Source organism: Thunnus maccoyii, chromosome 10, assembly GCF_910596095.1.
Source record: "Thunnus maccoyii chromosome 10, fThuMac1.1, whole genome shotgun sequence".
Classification (NCBI taxonomy): Eukaryota; Metazoa; Chordata; class Actinopteri; order Scombriformes; family Scombridae; genus Thunnus; species Thunnus maccoyii.
In genome coordinates, this window is record NC_056542.1 from 31,452,234 (window position 1) to 31,472,619 (window position 20,386).

General features: G+C 38.8%; 1 protein-coding gene across 5 annotated transcripts in view; it reads right to left on the reverse strand.

Annotated features, from left to right (window-relative positions):
- tsnare1 (T-SNARE Domain Containing 1) overlaps nt 1-20,386 on the reverse strand; it is a 220,753-nt gene that overhangs the window by 107,424 nt on the left and 92,943 nt on the right. For all 5 annotated transcript variants that reach the window (XM_042422708.1, XM_042422706.1, XM_042422707.1 and 2 more), the window contains exon 9: nt 18,814-18,969. In XM_042422708.1, the coding sequence (XP_042278642.1) occupies nt 18,814-18,969 (156 nt within the window). The remainder of the gene's footprint in view (nt 1-18,813; nt 18,970-20,386) is intronic.

Here is a 20,386-nt window from a genome sequence, read left to right on the forward strand (position 1 = left end):
TGCTATTATGGGGGGATAGTTTCTGTTTGGCCACTATGACAATGTGTGCAGCTCTGTAGCAAGCTTCAGATCATTCTTTGGCTGTTTTGGTTCGATCTCAGCGCTCTCATATCTTTGTTTTCAACCGCGACAGGCAGCCGTTTTAAGAGAAAGAGCTCTACAAATCCACTGTACATTACATACTCAGCAACGAACTGAAAGCAGACATTTAGCAACTAGCTGGTGGACATAGTGGAGCATTTAGCAGCTAAAGAGCCAGATATTTCCCTCAGGAGTTGGTAGAGAGCAAAAACAGCTAAAAGAAAGTGAATATTGGACTTATGTTCACCAGGTGGACAGAAACATGACTCCAAATAAATGATAATGCTGTTCCATAACTGCTAGATGTGGAAATAAGCAACTGTTTGCTAACAAGTTCAACATATCAACTTAAAAGATGATAATAGGCTATACCATGTGTTCACAACTTGTTTCTGCCCAGTGGCCAAAAAATCAGTTAATGCAGGTTGAAAGAAATAATTCAACATTTTTTTGTAAATGCTTACTTGCTTTTTGTGCTGAGAGTTACATGAGAAGATCAATACCAAGAGTAAATATAAGGCTAAAGCATCATGTTAGCTTAGCTTAGCTCAGCTCACTAATGATCACACATATCAGCACAAAAACTGAAGTGTAATGACAATTTGCTGTTTTACAGGGGGTTATGTGCTGAGTTATTTTTCAGCAGGACCAGAAGCTTACCTGGCAATTGGTGCCGACAAAGAGGTCCTGTGCATAACCCCCGTAAAACCGCAAATTAGTGGAAAATGGATGTAGACATGCTGTTAATCATACTAATACCACTGTTGTCAATACAGGACCAAACATGTTAGATGTGACAGCACTGTCAAATATCCTTCCATAAGACTGCAAGAGTGTAGCTTTTTTGATGAAAAAATCTCTTAATTAGTTGAGGTGAGCAAAAGCGTTAAGGATGATAAGAGCTGGTCAAATTCTCTTGGTGCCATGGAAAGAAGCTTCAGTGTTTAAAGTCTCCAAGGAAACAGGACCGTTCTTTACCAAGAATCCTGCTATCCCACTATTTCTGGCTTTAGCAATAAACAACTTACAGTGTCTTATAGTGTTCTGGCAGACATTACAGTACGTCTTAATCACTAATATCACACCATGTTGTTCAGTCTGATTGATTGATTCATGTAGACTGTAATTAATAGAAGCCAACTTTCACATCAGTCTCCTAGTTGTCATTTGGGGTCGGAGGATTTATTGGCAGCTACAATATTTCCCACTTGGTTAAAAGAGCTACAGAAGTGCAAAAGTTTCAAAAAAGGTTTCAAGTGGCAATTACATATGAATAAAACCCAAACACAATCAATTTAGCTAAATTAAAAAGAGATATACACAATTTGTATCTAGTTTCAATTGTTAACAAACTACTACAAATATATAACATGATTAAAAGTTCTTCCCACTCTGCCAGCATGATTTGAACGCAGCATTATTTCAAGTTCTGTTGAATTCTTTTTGCACAGTCATGAATTCTTTCCTTGCTTGCACCCTGTTTTTTTTTCAAAGTCAGGAAAAAGCATGGCAAGAAAAAGGACATTATTTTTTGACTGATTCACCCTGAATCTGGTCCAGCTTCAGAGGTCAGTGCTCTATAGCTGACCCTGACCTCACCTCCAGGGAGGGAGCCATGCAAAAAAAAATTAACTTCCTATATAGGGATCAATAAAGTGTCATAGAACTTTTGTCGCGTTCCACAAATCCTTATGATGGTGTCCAACGAGCCAGACTCATCCTTAGTGCTGAGGCTCACCTCTGCTGGTCCTCTGACTGCTCCTGTCAATCCTCCTGTTGTTGTTATTGTGTGTGACTGATGAAAAGAACATGCTTGAACAAATGAAAAGCTCCAAGGGTCTGTATATTTTCATGAGACTAAAATGTCAGACTGTGATTCAGACAGCTGTTCCATCTGACACTGGGGCCACTGCAGAGACAGCAAAAACACAATTAAACTTGAGGCCAAGATAAAAAATAAAAAAAAAAAAGTCACAGAAACAAGCCTGCCGGCAGCATTTGATTGACACCTCAGTCACCAGCGCTGCATGCCTCGCATTTCTCCAGTCATAAGGATCTGTCTGATACTGGCTGATATGAACACTTGTGGAAGAGATTGAAGCTTGATTCCAAAGCTTTGCAACCTGCAGATCATCTGATAGAGGATGAGCTAAAAAGAAAAAAGTGACTCCTCTTTCCTGTTACTTTCATGCTAGAGTCCTCTAGTCATCCACACAGAAATCAGTTGCAGATTCAATGAGAATCCCCCTGTGTGATTACTTTATTCTGCTTGTGTCTTCAAAATCATAGTTTCTTTATTAAGAGTAATATTTGCTCAGCACAGTTTGATACTTAACAAGATATCAGCCCAATGAAGGTGATTTACAATCCAGTATATGACAGCAAGCAGTAGGGATTAGAGAAATTGCTGCATATAGTGCATGATTCTCCCAGCAAGGGTTTCATCCAAAGAATGCAGTTTATAGAGGCCAGCAGGATACATGCTAATATGTCTTTCAGTCTTACAGTGCAGAGTGGCCATGCATGGAGGTCTCCACTGGTGCCTGCAGAGGGGAGTGTGGCACAGCGAAGCGCTTCCATCAGCCTCTTTAAGGTGAAGCGGCTTCAGTAATAACAGCTGATTAAGTATGCAAGTCAGCCACGAGGAAGGAAAGCGCTGATAGACAGCACGACCCCTGAAGAGGCATCCGGGAGATTTAAGACGTTTTCACACCTTGTTCGCTTAGAGAAGTTACTTGGATCTCTGAAGTGCTCTCTCCCACTTAGTTTGCTTCTTTTGGCCAAATGAGAGCACAGCTATCAGAGCGAGACCTCGCAGGGGAGAGAGAAGTCTCTCAGCGCATTCCCAAACCAAACTGACAACTCCTCTGGACTTTGAGCGTGATCTGACTGTGATCAACCTACAGCGCGCGCTCGTCACCCTACGCCGTCGATTCATGTGACTACATTGATTTACATCAAATAAGAGTGATGGCGGTTGTGTGACAAATCTCAAATTTGTAGCAGGGTTTGTCACTGTCTCTGGACGGTGACACTGTTTTTATGTGCTGAAAATCCTCATAAAATCACCAGTTAAAGAGCTTTTTTTTTCTTTTCTGAAATATCCAAATTACCCACTTAAATGTGTTATGATTCTCATTTCAGCAGTGAAATTCAGTTCAATGAAGGCTGATGAGCACTTGTGGCAAAGCCAGTTATCATGTAAATTGAAGTATGGCATACTTAACATTTAATCAAAATTAATTAAAATATAATCACATTATAAAATATCAAAAAATATCAGCATCACATCTATGAATCTTTCTCAACTCTGAGACACCAACTCTAGAGTTGAGAAACTCAAAATTTATTGAGTAGAGAACATAAAATTAGAATTTTGTTACCTGCAAATACAAATAATGATAATATATTGTATATTCAAGTGTTACATCTATAGCTGCTTCAAACTGATATACTAAAGCTAAATATTCCTAAATCAGGAATGAGATGGGAATTTAAAGGGACATCCCTCCTGTTTTACATGTAATGGTCAGTTTACTAGTCATGAAGAGTATTCAGAAAAATATTTCAGATTTGATGCAGTAGACTTTTTAAGATTATTTAGTGTGTAGTTAAGTGGCAGACAGGAAACAAGGAGAGAGAGACGGGAATGACATGCAACAAAGGAGACATGCAGAGTAACCATTAGACTACTGGGGTGTATTCATTTGGGAGACCTTTTATGAAAAAAAAAACAAAAAATAAAAATGTAAAGGTAAATTTTGTGATTTTTTGTCTTCATGTCAAGAAGTTTTCGATCCATGTATGGATGAGCCTCAGTAATGTCAAAAAATGTATTGATAATGACAAACTGTAAAAACCCCACTGATTTCATCACTTGTCTGACGTTTTGTTTTGCTGGTTGTAATGGTTCTGTATCAGCAAACAAGACATCAGTACTTTTTGTGACATGATGGTGAATCTGCTCCACAGTTAGAGCTACATGCTGCTTCTCAACACTTCCTTCTCTCACACAGGCATAGCTGTAGCTGTAAAAAACACTGACTGGGTTACTTTCACAGGAGAAAAGTCATAAATCTCAGGATTATGAACCAAGATCTCAAGTCATAAGAAACAATTTTTTTCTCTGATTTCAAAGTGGATTTACTGATGCTTATGCTAAACAGATCGCAGATGCCATCTTTGCAAAGGGGAGGTTCTGCTGATTCTTACAGTGCGTGTATGATGTCTGTGCTTTCTGGTTTAACAGAGTTATGATTTTGAGATTAAAGGGTATGAATTTTGATGAAAATTGTGTCTCTCAGGCACAAAGGGTAAGATAAAAAATAAACATAGAAACAGGTGGTATTGCATTTTCCACTGACTGAGGGAAGAGGAAATTTTATATATTACTTTTAAAAAATTCATCACCATCATTCATCAGTTGATTTCTTGGTATTTTCTTTTCTTTTCTGATTTAACTCCACGAGTAGGAGTGAAACCATACACCATATTACCCGTTTGTTGTTAACCTATTCCCATATTATTACTTCTTCTTCTTTTCAATCCAAGTATTTTCTATTATTACCCAACTACAGAAAATACACTCTAAAATCACAAAGATTAGATCTTACCTATAGGTAGTCTCTCCTCCTGTGATTGTGATGGTATTACCTGGTTGTTCCCAAGATACCTCTTCCATAATAAATTGTTACTAGACAAACTAATGTCAAGTGCAACTGTATTTTGCTCCACACTGAACAGTAGTGTAATAGCTGTTGAAAAGTTGAACATTGTCGTGCCAGTGCTCTGCAAACAGACGAGAACAACGGAACACGTGCTGTACTGTATTTTAGAAAGTATGTTGTTGTGTATCTCAGGTGTAGTCTGGTTTAGGTAGCACGTCAAGTGACTCTGTCATGTCAGTTGTGATTTGGCAGTATTCAGTGACGTATCCACTCTCCGCAGGCACATTAGTCATCATTCGCTGTCAACACGCTTGTCATTTCAAGTCTCTTCTATTCCTGCTGCATACTGGCAAATCCATAGCCCGCAAGGGAGGGGAAACAATTTCCTTACTATGTGAGGAGCAGCTCAGTGCATCTCTGTGCTCCCAATCAACCCTGAATATAGATCTGTCTGCAGCCTCAGATAAACTCAGGTCTCAAGCTGTACAGAGTAACATTTTTATGTAAAAATCCAGACATCTTATCAGGCTAAATCACACACAGATGAGTGTTCCAACGACATTAATCTAGACGCTGTAGATACATAAACACGTGGTTCATTCTTGTATTCAGATGATGAAAAATCCTCTCAACACAGGGAGGTGCAGAGTCAAAACAAAAGGCTTCATCTCCTTAACTACAGCGAGTGAACACTTCATCCTGAGAAAGATGCACCTCCTCATCACCTCCACCCCCACTACATATGAAGCAGCCATGTGGGCCTGAGAAGTGCCCAGATTACTGATGTAACTTATGATTTCTCGGCATTCCATCCGCTCACTGTTATGAAACCCTGCCGACATATTACATTTAAAAGTAACCTCAACTCACCTGAACATTAAGCATTTCTTTATATTTCCCTTCAGTGGAGACCTAGTGGCTTTGGTATTTAATTGAAAAGGAAACATCAAAACATGACTTGCTTCGATGGAAGTATACAAACTTCATTAAGCTGTTATAGTGCAGGTGCTGACTGATCACCTCATCCGGACACATGAGCAGACCTCTAACCTCTGTTATCTTCTTCCATTTGAAATCAGGGTTTTCTCTGGATTTTTTTGAGATAAAGGTGGAAAAGGCTGGAGAATGTGCGTGGTGTAGCGTACACAGTTTGTGCGTGTAGTCAGGCACCTTAAAGTGTCGTGCTATCAAATGAAAAAAAAAATCATGATTTGACAGATAAAAGTGTCCATAGGGATTTAAATTTTATACCAAGATGGAACAAAATGATGAAAAATAAAGGTTGTGATAAATAATGGTGCTGATTTTATAGGCCTGGGATGACATGCTTATCTTCTGATTTGATACTATCAGGATACTTGGGTGCCGATTCGATTCAGAATCGATTCTCAAGTCAAAGCCGACTCTTGATTGAATAAATAGAAAAGGGGGCACTATTTTCAGTCTCTTGCTCCAGTTCACTGTGTGCCAAACCATTCACTGGAGTCCTTATTCCATTGAAATACAATATGAAACATAATTGGCTGATAAGATAAATGGTCAGCATCCTTTTTATTTGAAAAAGTTAACTGCATTAATTAATGAATAAATTAATTTGGAAGCATCTTACAGTCTCCTGCCTGTATGAGAATAACAAACTGAGGGGGAGACGGAGTGCTCCGCTGTGTTATTATTAACATCATGTCTCCAGCAGTGCAGAGCAGCATCCGTTAGCTCCAGGGAAAGACATCTCTGTCCAACATGCTGAGCAGGCAAAGGGTTTTTGAGGTGAAAGTGACTGAGCACCGAGTTATTTTCTTCACTTCAGAGTTGGTTTAAGTTGTTTGATGTTGCAGTGTGTGTCGGTCAACCGGTCTGGTTTGTTACTGCTGGAGTTCGCTGCTCTGCTTTGCTAACGTTAGTCTCTGAGTGACAGCTTAGAAAGTTCACAATATACTTCACGTTTGTCTCACAAAGGTTATTATTTAGTCATTAAATCAAAACATGTCCGCAACCCCTGCATTTTTTGAAGATGACCTACAGTTTAACCTCGTACTACTTTGGCTCAGAATCAGCCTACACTCTTCATTATCATCACACATATATATTCAATTATATCTACATGTATCATCACAAATGGTGGGAATTTACTGAAGTTAAAAAAATGTATTTTGAAATTAATTGATATATATATACAAAATAAAATAAAATAAAAGCACACTTAGGCAAGGAGAAAATATATAACTATAATAAATAATTGGCTATGCTGATTTAAAATCTCACAGGGTCTTCATCTAGTAAAAAAAATAAAAAAATAACTCCTTCTTTTAATGTACTGAATTAGTACCACTGTAATTGCTTTGCTTTTTGGTCACTACCTCCTGTTGTGTGTCTGTTTGAATTAGCTTTTATGTCACAATTTGTGCTGTTACACATTGTTATTGTGATATTTCATTGTGGGAAACATCCACTGAGAATCAATTCAGCCCAGCAGCTGGAAGCCTGACCAATCAGCAAACATGGGGATTGTTTGGATGACTGTTTGTTTGTTGATGAGTTCATAAACAATTACCAGAATTTCAATATTAATTATTTAATATTCAATTAAAAAGTGGTGATAGAAATGAGATAAAACGTTAGTCGTTAAGAAATGTGCTTACTTTTCACCACAAATTAATCCCAGTGTGATTTATTTGATATATGTATCTATTCAATCATATCTAGATGGATAGGATTGAAGGAATACATTTCTGATTTGAAACTTGGACACAATGGTTCAGTCAGGTATGAGAAGGCTTCATGTTGGTGGCTCAGTTAATAAATTATACCAATGATAGATTGTAATCATGAAAAATGATTACAAGAAAAGTGTTATGGCAAGAAATGGATGATCAAAGGACAAATATATTTTTCTGCTGTTCTCTCTCACGCAGCCACGCTCACTCATTCCCCTCCCCGCTCTGAACACTCTCACTCTCTTTGATAAGTGTGCTTAATGCTGATATGAAATTCTCCCCACATCCCCCCCCCCCAGCCCAAAGGCATCGGGCAATAGGACACAGTGTCACTGCCACAGCAGAAAAACCGTTAAGCAGATTTGCTTGCACACTTACTGGTGAGAAAAGGGAGGACGAAAAAAAAAAAAAAAACGATGACATTCCTCACACACCGACTGCATGAGAGACATCTCTTTTTTGCCCTCACTGAATAAACGGTTTATAAATGTAAAATCATGTTTCCTCTCTGGCAGTAGCCCAAGGACCTAACACCCCTGAATGTGATGCCAGCAGCAGTGCCTGAAGGGCAGCGAGGAGGCTAGGGTTGTAAATATTAGAGACAGAGGTTACAGTCTGCTGAGGCTCAACCTGCTTCCTCTTCTGTGATTTCAAAATAACAAGGATGGAGGCAACAAGTGACATTCACTCCTCTTACTGTTACTGAATAGATAACTTGTTCTTTTTGCCACAGTAGCGGCCCAGAGGTTTGTCAATATGTCCGTCAAACACTTTGGTCCATTGAACTGCAACTTTAAGATGCTAATGCTAATTTTTAGAGTGGAAACATGGCAAAGAGAAAATAAAATGTCTTCCAAATGTTTGAATTCTTTCATTTTTTATTTTTTTAGCAGATGGCCGCCCACCAAGAGCCGGGTTCTGCTTGAGGTTTCTACCCGTTAAAGGGGAGTTTTTCCTTACCGCTGTCGCCAAGTGCTGCTCATGGGGGAATTGTTGGGTCTCTGTAAATTAAAGAGTACGGTCTTGACCTGCTCTATGTGAAAAGTGCCCTGAGATGACTTTTGTTGTGATTTGGCAATATATAAATAAAAATTGATTGATTGATTGATTGATATTTTATTTTTCAAGGTGTTCCTAAAGTTCTCACCACCATCCAATATTTGTTTTGATCATTTCCAGCTGTGATAAGGTCCTCTAATGTTGCTATGCATGGCACTGTGGGACGATAATGTGCAGTGACAGACTACATTATTGTTCACTCACTCTCTCAGCCCATGAATGAAATATCTCAAATATCTACTGGATGGATTGCCATGAAACTTTGTACGGACATTCATGGTCCCCAGAGGATGAAGCTCCATGACTTTGGTGACCCCCTCGCTTTTATTCTAGTGCCATCATGAGGTTGCTTTTAGTTAAATGTCCTGACAAATATTGGATGGATTGCCATGAAATTCTCTACACATATTATGTCCTGCTCAGGATGATTTGTAATAGCTTTAGTGATTTTATGGCTTTTCCTTTAGTGCCATCATTAGGTCAAAATTTTAAGTTGTTCAATACTTTGGTTCATGACCAAATACCTGCAAAACTAATGACATTCCCGTCAGCATCAACAGCACTTTGTGTTTAGTGCTGATCAGAATATGTTAGTATGCTAAAACACTCAACTAAGATAGTGAACATGGTAGACATTGTTAACATTGCGCCATGAGGCACTGCTGTGTCTAAATGCAGCATGACACAGCCACTAGCATGGTTGTAGTGGTTGTTTGTTGCTAAGTCAGTCATGCCAAATTAAAGAATGATTTGTCTAAAGTTTTTTAATTTGCTAAAACTTTCTAAACTGTACAGTCTCACTTTGAGCGTTGAACAGAATAGAAACTGGACGAAGTGTAGTTTATTTAGCAGTGACAGTCAATCAGGCAGAAAAAGAGAAAGGTCACTTTCTCTAATTTCTTCATGTCACTTTATTGTGATTTAATTAAAATTTAATTAAATCTTAGTCCACTCAATGTTTTTGCCTTGCATGGAAAAAGCAACAGTGTCGAATTAAAAACCGTTACTCTGGCAGCATTCCCTGTCTCTTCCTCCTCTCGTTTCCTGTCACCTCAAACTGTCACAGTCTGATAAAGGCATCAAAAACGGCCAATATATGTTGAGTTACTCTGAGTTATCTTTCATTCAAACACTTTTACCTCTACTTCAAGCAAATTGTCAGAGCTGTTTGCATGATTGCACCGACAGCAATATCACTGTACATAAAAACTTTCATTTATCTGCTGATTATTTTCTTTTCTGTCTTGTACTGTTGCAGTAATGCAAACTGTAAGAGAGAAATTACCATGTGAATCCTGTCACTCATTAGTAGGTACCTGACGCCTGTATTAGTGAGCTTTAGTGGATAATCAAATCTGAGTGGAATATCAGCATTTGTATTTCACAGAAGGCTGATATTCTCATTATCTTGAAGGAGCCAGCCAGCAGTACGTGATCTGCCATCATACTATTAGCTTCAGTGTGTAAAGAGAGGGAAATCAATATGGTTTTGATTGCCAGGGTTAATAACAAATGTGTTTGCTAAGAAACCACTTTCTGAAAGATCTTTTCTGCTGAGGGTGTAAAAGTCTTATTGTTTGTCGACTGGAACTATTTATCTTGTGGTGTTTCCCACTATACCTGTCTTCAGTGAAGGGTAAACTCTCTCAATATATTGTCCTGAGGATACATTGGTAGGACAGACACGCTTTGCTGTGTTTTTTTTTTTTTTTTCTCTCTCTCTGTTGGGCCAGGTGTTGTATTCAGATTCCCCTTGAAAGCTGTCCTCTGTTATGCCCTAAGCTTTTTTTTTTTTTTTTTTTTTTTATGAATTCATTTTTGATGAAATGATCTCCTGTGCCAAAGCATATAAAGTGCAGCTGGGAGGTGACAGTCTAAGGGGGGGATTTGAATGTGCTGCAGAGGCTGGATACTAATATTCTGACTTCTATCTCTTGTCAGAACATGTGGAATAATATAACATTACTCAAGGACGATATGTCCAGAATTCAATGAGCAGTCCCAGAGGGAGCTCCAAGCTGCCCATGACCCTGTTTTTAAAACATGGTTTAATGAATACAGCATAGTAGCTGGGTACAATTATTTTGTTCATTCTAAACCAGCTAACTCAGCTCTTCAAAAAACATTTGAGGAAGTATTTCTTTATCTTGGACTAAGTTCTGGTCATACATTGGCTTGCATGGTCCTATGCTACACACAGCACATTTTATAGCAGAATCAGAATACAGGCTGAGGAACCATTTCACTGTTTTATATAAAATTCCCAATTCCATAATTAAACACTGTGTTTCTGGGTTTCACTGGTCTGAAATCATAAACTTACTTGAATATATTTCTTTTTATCTGAGTATTCAAAGTATGCTTGAAGTTATTCCACTTTTATGTGGACTGATTTTTGTGTGACCCACTGTTTCTCAGCTGGTATTTTCATAGCTGTTATTGCAGGGGATCTGTCTATTTTAGGCCTGTTTTGAACATTACAATAAACATGGAATTCTTACCATGATTAAAATAATGTATTAGATTACAAATAGTATTAGAATACAAAAGACATTCTGTGTGTATCTAATATTCATTCTTCAGGGCACAGTACGAGTTATGTCCAGTTATGTGGATTGTATGATAAACACAATGTATTATTATCATTATTATTATTATTATGAACTAGCACTGAGCTTATAGCTTGTCTACACTGGACATGTAGAGAAAGTACCTCATCAGCAGTACCACAGCCACAGTTCTAGTCTTCAGTCAACATCAGTCACATGGTACATGAGAAAACCATGATCTGACATGTGACCACTGTGGACGACTATAATGATTAAAACTGAAGTGTATCTGTTCAATCAGATGACTGAAAAATATGGCTCAAACCTATCCAGAGTCCTCTGGATGCAAAAGTAAAGAACTGGCTGGCTTCTTAGGCTGTATTCCCCATGTATCCAAAAAGATGACTTGAATGTGTCTTTGTGCTTCTCATGTATAGGTGGAGATAGGGATGCCTCAGGGAGAGAGTCCAGTGCTCAAAAGTCAAAAAGCACAAAAAAAAACCCACTGTGGGAAGGTGTAGCCAAGCTTTTGACTGGTACGGTAAGATACTTCTTTAACCTTGTGATGTTTTTAATTTACCTCATTTAAAGGCTTATGTCATAGTCACCATGGCATGCCATATATTGTTGTTGTTTTGTTTTTGTTTTTTTCCCAGGACAAGTTAAGCTTTTTTAGAAATGGCAACATTTTCTATGTGAATGGTATTACATGTTCTAGGAAACTTGTTTATATGCAAAACAAAGCTCTTTAAAAATGTATGGTGAGAGGTTTTCAATACAGCACAAATATCCATATATGAATGGATAGAGAAGGGTTCCAGGGATATGAGAATTCTCAGCTTCAGTAATGTCAAAATATGCATTGATTGGACCAAACAAACAAAACACAGAAACACCATTTTAATAGATCCTGTAATTTGTTTGGCTGATTGTAATAGTTCTGTATCAACCAGCAAGTCTTGAACACATTTTGTGACATAAGAATTTTGACTCAAACTGACTATTATTCAGCTAATTGTGATTTATTGCTCTATCGCTATCTTCTGTGTGATTTTCTAGCCTGCTTCAGAGAACTGAAAAAAATCTAGCTTTGCTTTAAAGCAGCCAAACCAAGCTAACTCCATGTACAAAGAACAGGGCCCAGGACTGGTCTTGGAGAGGACTTTGGGAAAACAGGACGGTGATGTAGGCATGAGTGTGGAAAGGCTTTGTAAACCTCACAGAGATTACTGCTACTCAGTGCACCATGACTCGCTGACCCAGCTGTAGCCAGGAAGCTTCAGTGGACTTCACACATTCGTACAGTCTCTGAGGAAGGCAAAATTAACCCGAGAACCGCATCAGACCTTTTCCAGACTGAGAGAGAGGGTCTGATAACGATGACAGACACTGTAGGCTTTCTTGGTCCTTTGGGAGGTGGGCAGTGAAGGAAAAGAGATACGCGCTGGGACTCGCAGCAAACACTGTTGATTTAGTGGTATGGAGGGATGAGGGGAGGCGTTTGGAGGCGAGGAGGGTGGGATGGAGGTGAAAAAGCACATTGTCAGATACTATCACTCTCCCCAAAGGAACAACGTCAAGCCCCTCAGCACCTGCCTGAGCACTGAGTATGACATTTATCCATCCTGCTATGACTAAAGCGCAGGCCAGACGACCCTGTCTGAACACCAATCATCTGACTGGCCCATCTCAACGGCTGCGCTGAAATGAAGCTGTCATTCGAGCCGCGGCTCTTTGTGTCACTCTGCAGGGAGAGATTGATGCTCTTCCTTTTTCTCACTCCTATTCAGCGCGGCTCCTGCGGTGGGATTAGCTGATTTGAAACGTTGATGAAGTTCAGACGGCTCCAACTGGGCACAGAGATACATCTTCATTATGCTGCAAAGTGCTCCTAAAACATTATCATTAGTCTTCAAACCATTGGATGACAAACTCCAGTCCAAAGCTGGACTGTCAACGTGGAAGCTTGTCATTTTAAAAGCAGACTACGGCACCATGTGTCAGGCTCCTGTCTGTTTTGATTCAGCCATATGGTTCTGAGACGGCTGATGAAGTTTTACAATATGTCCTCAAAAGTTTCATCAACAGATTTTGCACAAGCAGAGAGTAATGTTCAATAAACCCCAGACATCAGGGAGTGTTGTCAAGACAATTAACAGTGAAACTAGTGTCCACAGGAAAGAGAATAGATTCTCCAGATTCTTAAAAGTACAAAGGTTAATTATTAAAAGTTTAAGTAATAAAGTTTTAAAGACCAACATGTATCGACTGCAGACCAGTCCTCGTCAGGGTCAAACAATTCGACCCAGTCTCTTTGTGAAATAGTCATGAAATTGAATCTATAGATTTGTGTACATGAATGTGAATTTTCCATTTTTTCGTGACATTCAAACTAACATATTTCGGTTGGAATATCTTTCATGCCTGCATCACTTTTTTAACCACTACATTACTCAACATTTAATCACAATATTTTATCCTTGTTTTTATTTCTTTATTTTAATTTTATCAGTCCACATCAGTCTGGTGAGCTGACTGGAGGACCCGACGCCTAGAAGTATTTTCCTCTACTGTCATCGTGTTAAGGTTTTCTTTAAATGATATCTTTAACATTTCTCAACACAAAAACTTAAAAGTGGTCTTGATAACTCAACAATATGATAAGTTATTGTTAGGGCCATCAGTTTTAATTATTTCTCTTTCAATTCTGAGAGATGAAGTGTTTTTGTCAGTTTTTGGTTGCGAAAGTGGCTGCATTACCCATGAGCCTCATCGACCGTTACTATGGAGACGAAGACAGTCCGCTTTGCATTACGATCATGATCCCCAGACAGAATGATGAGAAATTACATAGTTGACATCTCAACTAACAAGCAACACAGACAGGGTTGAAAGAAATGCTTACGACTGACTGGAGTAGTTCTGCTCATACCAGCATTGTCTCCTCGAAATGACGATTATAAGACCTAATTTGTTTTCCTGCTTATGTTGTGATGACAAACGGAATCGCTGCCTGGATTAATATGCAAGGCAATGTTTTTTTGAGTGAGGGAAGCGCTACATTTATGGACTGAGAGGTAGTCAGGGTGGATGGAGAGCGTACATTTTAGAACATTTGACTGATACATTCAATATCAACATTTTATGACCTATCAGGTTCATTAATTAACAACATTTCCTCATTATGTCAATAGAAAACAAAATGAATTTCTGTTGCAAATTTATTTAAATATCATTTTTTGGAGACGGGGTTGACTGGTTGTGGAATTTTGTGGGACTTTTTCAAGGCTTGGGCACTGGGGTCCTATCTCTGGCTGCTGGTCAGCTAACATTGCTAATAACACTGCCAGGAGTGAGCAGCACTGGAGGAGCTACTGTAGCAGGTCACAGGTGGTCTCCTTCTGATGTTCTAACTCTCTCTCTCTCTGCTTGCCTCCACTTTGTCATTTTCTCTAGTTTCTGGTTCCTCTTGAAACGTTTGATTTGATTTGAAACAAAGCATTTTCATCATTCAGATAACATACCAAAGCACACTTAATAACAGTTAACTCCAAGCCACTGAAAACCCATATCCACAATAGCCTTCTAACTATGTAAATTATGGTCTTATGTACACAATAGTAAGCATCTAAAAGGTTTTAGAAATAAGTTTCAATCCAAAAAGTTTTTGTAAACTTTCCTGATATTGAGTTTGAAATGGCCGTGGTTATGCTCAGACATTTATTACTAAAATTACACAATTAATTCCATGAACCAATCATAAACGACGTGACGTGCTGCGATAAGCATATTGTTTCATTTCCGGTTGCCAGAGTTTCTGTGTTATTGGTAGCGTTTCTGCATCTCAACCATTGACTGTATATAAATATGAATGACACATCTCCATTTCCTACCACTATGCAAAAGTGAAGCCAAAATATTTCCTTTCCAGGAGCTGCCATCTTGCTGGTGTGATGTCATTTAGAGCCAGAGTCTGCACAGTAGAGTCTGGCGGCAGGATGATTGCCTGCAGGACACGCCCCCTCAGCCATTCTGCCACCTGACGGAGGTTTGAGAGCAGCTGTCACAGCTGTCAATCATGACATCAGACCCCCTTACTATATCGTCAAATAACTAATTAAAAACAAATTTATCAGAAAAATGAGAACCATCAGCATGATAAGAACTACCTAAAATGACAGAAACCATCTTTTTAGTTTGACTCATGTCCCATCCACTAACAAGGAGGGGGTGGGACTTATGACCTATACTGCAGCCAGCCACCAGGGGATGATTGAGATGTCTTGGCTTTGCTTTTGAGGAGCTGTCATGACGTCCATATTTATATACAGTCTATGATCTCAACCCAGTTAATTTTGCTATATTCTTGATTGCTGCAGCTAATTACCCGCTGTACATTTAAACGTACACTAGTTCTGCTTGAGCACACTTAGCTCACTCTTTTTAGTGACTTTCTTGCTAATCACAGTTGTTTTCACGCTTTTCAGATCTGCTAGTTACTTTAGCTTAGCAGTTAGCTTAGCAGGTAACTTAGCTTAGCAGTTAGCAATGGCTCCTCTCTCTCGCTCTCCTCCTCTGTCTTGCTCAGTGTGTCTTATGTTTAGCTATTTCCCTGCCTCCTTCAGTTAGTGAGTTAGAAGCATGGCTACGCACCATGGAAACCCAGTTGTTAGCTACTGTAGTTAGCCAGTAGCTAACCCTCAGTAGCCGGTGCGGGTGTCAATCAAAATGTGATCTGCCACACCTACACAGTCTTGAGAAATGGTCTAAACAGCAAAATTAACTGTTTTTTGACTAAGTTTTGTAATAGTTATGAATGTTTATTTTCACTCAGATTTTTGTGGATGCATAATGAGACACTTAACTTTGAGGTCATACAGTATATACATTTTTACTATTTCAAGCCAAATTTCCAGAGCCTTTAAGTAAATACTCTTGCGTAACATGGGCAACATGAACTCATTCATGTGATTCCAGTGCTATGGTATTATTAGTAATTTCCTGGCACTTTCTGGCCCCACCCTAGCTTCACTTATGACCAGTATGTAAAAGAACCCCCACCCGGGAAGGGCAGAGAGAAGGAACGAGGCCCTCTAGCAGCTGTAGTAACAAAACATCAAACTTTAAGACAGAAGATCTCTTCTTGTTCACTTCAGTCAACACTGTGTTTTAAAATCAATCATCCCTTAACCTTAAACCACATGGTTATTACTATAACCATGACAACTAAGGTCCCATAACCTTAAGGAAGTAGTCATTTGAATCCAAACCATGATATGTTCCTAAACCTAACCACACCTTAACCATAGCATTGTCACATCATAAAACATCAGTTACATTTCAACAGTGATTTGTAACAGTTTTAGAAAGCACAGACAAATATTATCCTGCTGATCACCAGCTGTCAGGCCAGCCAGCACTTCAGTGTGTTGTTCTGAAATACATGGACCAATACGGATTTTGTCATTTAATTATGAGGATGTGCTGCTTTTAACATTATTTTTATGCGTCCTACATGAAACCGCCCATATGTACATTCAAGTTTGTCGATGAAATCATAAAACTTCTTTGAAACAGGACTTGGAAAACAGCCTTTCCACCTTAAGTCTGATCTGGATTACGAGGTACAGTATTTGAGAAATGATTGTACAATACAGAATCTCACAGAAGTGTTTGTTCTTTCACACTGGCTTCAAAAGTGAAGTCTAGAAACATTAAGATTCCATACACACTTTACCCAGGTAAAGGAACAAACAAGTCTATATAAGCACCTTAGTAATTGGGTAGCATTCAATATCCTGCAGCAGCATGGGGGTACTGTGACAAAATACTAATAAGCTTTTGGGGGTGGGAGAAGAAGACCGAGTCTGTCTGAGTTTCTAGTTACTTGGCATGTGTTGGCCTCCTGGGAGGCAATATTTGAAGACAACAAATACCTAGTTTGTTTTTTTCCTTTTTCTGTCCTTTATTTTTAGGAGAGTGTGTATTAAATTCAGGTTTGTCTATCGCCAGATGCCTGACTTTTTCAAAAAGGTATATGGCCATGGCTTTCCATTTGTTGTTCATAAGGACTATGGGCCAGATTCACACACAGGTTCTCATTTCTAATCTGACACAAGTTGCATGCAGCTTAGTAAATGTGGCCCTGAGAGAATATCGGTAAACAGGCTTATAATCACAAGGTTGCTGGTTTGGATTTTGTAGGCTGGCTGGGAATACATGGGTGGGGATAGTGAGGCATGAATGGCAAATTTTTGGCTTCTGGGACATGTGTGAAATATTATGTATGCAGAGGGACAGCCTGTAGGAGCATGGTAAATGCAACATGTTATTCACAGCGTGAAAATAATGTCTTCTGTCTCATGATGCTCTTGTGCAGCTAAATAAATATACAGTAACCTACAAGGCACAGGCTCAGGGGCTTGAGGGGTTGGGGGGGTCTAACTCAACGCCTTTGTGTGAAGTGACTGTTATTAAAAGGATGAAGCTAGTGATATTCTTTTCTTTATTTTAAAAAAAAAATAAGAAAAATCATATGAACGCCAACAATGGGTCTTTCGGACTTCTCTATCCTGTGGCACATAGGCCCTGAAGCCATTGATTCCTACTGATTATGTAAATCTTTATAAAAGAACTCACAAATATATAGTTCCATGTTTAAAAAAGGTTCTGAAATTCCCTAAAACAGTTGGTCACTGTAGTTTTTATCAAATTTTACTCAAACAGGAGAAAATAGTGCATTTGTTGGGGACTACTTTCAGCAGCGGATTAACATGCATCTGGTGTTCTAGTGAGTATTTCTGGCAGCAGGACGGTGTGTGTGGGATTGAGTCAAAATGAACTGCAGTGTGTGTGTTCATGCTAAATTAAGGATCATGTCAATCAACACAACAGTGTCTGACTGATGTGTTTTTGATAGTTTTTAGCTCTATGGCACAGAAATAAGATATTCCAGGGTTTGGATACACACACAGTACTTATAAGTGTATCAATTCATTGTTGATTTGGGTCTTTTCATTGGATTTGTTGACAAAAAGAAAATAGATTTTTTTTTTATATAACAGAGCTACACAGTACATGTGAAGGCTACAGTAAGCCTAAATTGATATTAGTAAGTAATTTAAATATGTTTCACAGTTGAATACTTGCTTTGCTTTAAGAAAATGTAACCAGCATCACAAGTTTCCTTTGATGGTTTTCAATATTTTTTTTATAGTGGCCTATAATGTTATGTGTAATATTTGTGGTGATGAGTATGAATCTGTTGTGGCATCTGTGGCATACAAAAGTATTTTGCATTTTTCACCTTACAGTCATGATTAATCTTGCAGTTCTAATTACCATGCAGAATATTCCAGGAAAAAAAAAAAACTAAACAGGAGGACTGCTGCCAAATATGAAGGGGCGGTCTGTTCTGCATCTTTGCCCAGGTGCTCATTGTCTCATATTCTGGTCATTATTGTTCTAACCTGAATCTAGTACAGTCTAAATTGACCGTGACAAGTATTGAGGCCTCTGTGGAGTTCTATTTGTTGAGACAAGTGTTGAGCAACAGTCTGTTACTCATTATGCCCTAAAGGAAGGTACCTCAATCTCTAGCTACACCTGTGGAGCTGCTCACTCGCTCCCAGCAGGAAAATGGCTGTACTGTGCGACTGTGAGATTACAGTTTGATGAATTCAGTTCTTCAGATAACATGAAAAGTGCTGCAGTATAAAGCTGAACAGATGTCAGTGTTCTTACTTCAATCTGCAGCAGGGCCTCCTCTCTCTGGCGAAGCACCTCTACATCCTCCTCACTGATCTCAGACAGGAAAGCCTGAGCTCCTCCCTCTGAGCCTATTGCTTCTCCAAACAGTGGACCCTCCTCCACCTGCTCAGTGGACCGGGTCTGGGGACTCTGTAGGAATACACACACATATATAAAATGATTAGATTGTTGCAATCATATTAGATTCCACCTCTGTGGCTGTCAGTTACCTCCAATGCCATAACAACCTTTACCACACTCTACACACTGCTTCTAACCACCTACTTTTAATCTCATCATCACATAACTTGATATAGCATTTTTTTTCCAATGACTGATGTTGCTTCAAGACCATTTTTGTAAGCTGATTTGTAGTAATGTATGTACCAAGTGTATAATTCAGGAAACTTGGCCAGACACTACAAAAATCAGTTTCTGCATTATTTTCCTGGCTCTTCTTTCTGGAGTTTAAACTCAGGGCAGGAGCTAAATAGTAAAATAGCTATTAGCAAATGTAGCAAATATAGCAAAACAATGGAGGTGCAGCCACAAAAGTGTTGTAGTAACAGTAGTACAATACTAAAATGTTAGACTCAGTGTGAAATGGACCTGTGGATAACCTAGCTGAACCAAGTATGCATATATGCATATATATTTTTAAGAGACCAAATCCAAAAGAAACCAAAGGACAGTCAGAGCCGTCAAAGTAAGTCCACATCTAAAATGCAATCAACCTGAACAGAGCCAACCAACACTGGCAGGAACATGATGTGCCACCAGTTAATGAGCACTCATCCTGATTTGACTGAATATACTCTCATTTAGACCTGGTCTGACTAGGGTCTTGGGTAGGAACCAAGTGAGGGGATTTGATTAAAATTACAATTTACATTTAACATTACATGTAAACTACATTCTACTGACTAAAAGGCTGTTTACTAGAAGTCAGGTCTTTTCTCTAAAATTTTACAGTCTGTTTATGTAGTGTGCTGTGTGAAATGTAATCTAATGAATCCCTAATGAGCAAATATGCCACATAAGATTGCAAAAGTAATGATATAAAACAGTTAGAATATAGTAAATAAATACATACAGTAAATACATTTACTCAAGTATTGCACTTAAGTACAAACGTTCTTGTGAATGAAACTTCCACTTTTGTCCAGTGTCCACATTTTACGGCTTATTTCAACACTGAGCTTATGTTTAAAACTATAGGAAGATCAACTAATTTTTTTTTTTTTTAATTTAAGATTGTTGCAGTTTAATGTCCATTCTGTTGCCAGTCACTGATATTTGAACAGCACATGTTAGCTTAGTGCAAAGAAACTTGATGGCTGGTGTAAAGTGAGTCTGTTAAAACATGAAAACCTGTACACTCTGCACATGAAAAAGGGGAAAAGGCATTTTGTCAGAGCCTTTTTTTTTGCATTGCAAATGTGTTCCACCTTTGTGTAGCTGACTGCACAACTAATTCACGGCAGAGGGGTCAGTGTGGGTCAGAGCACAGGGACCAACCCGGGCTGAGTCACAGCGTTCTGTCTACTGGCCACGATCTGACTCATCA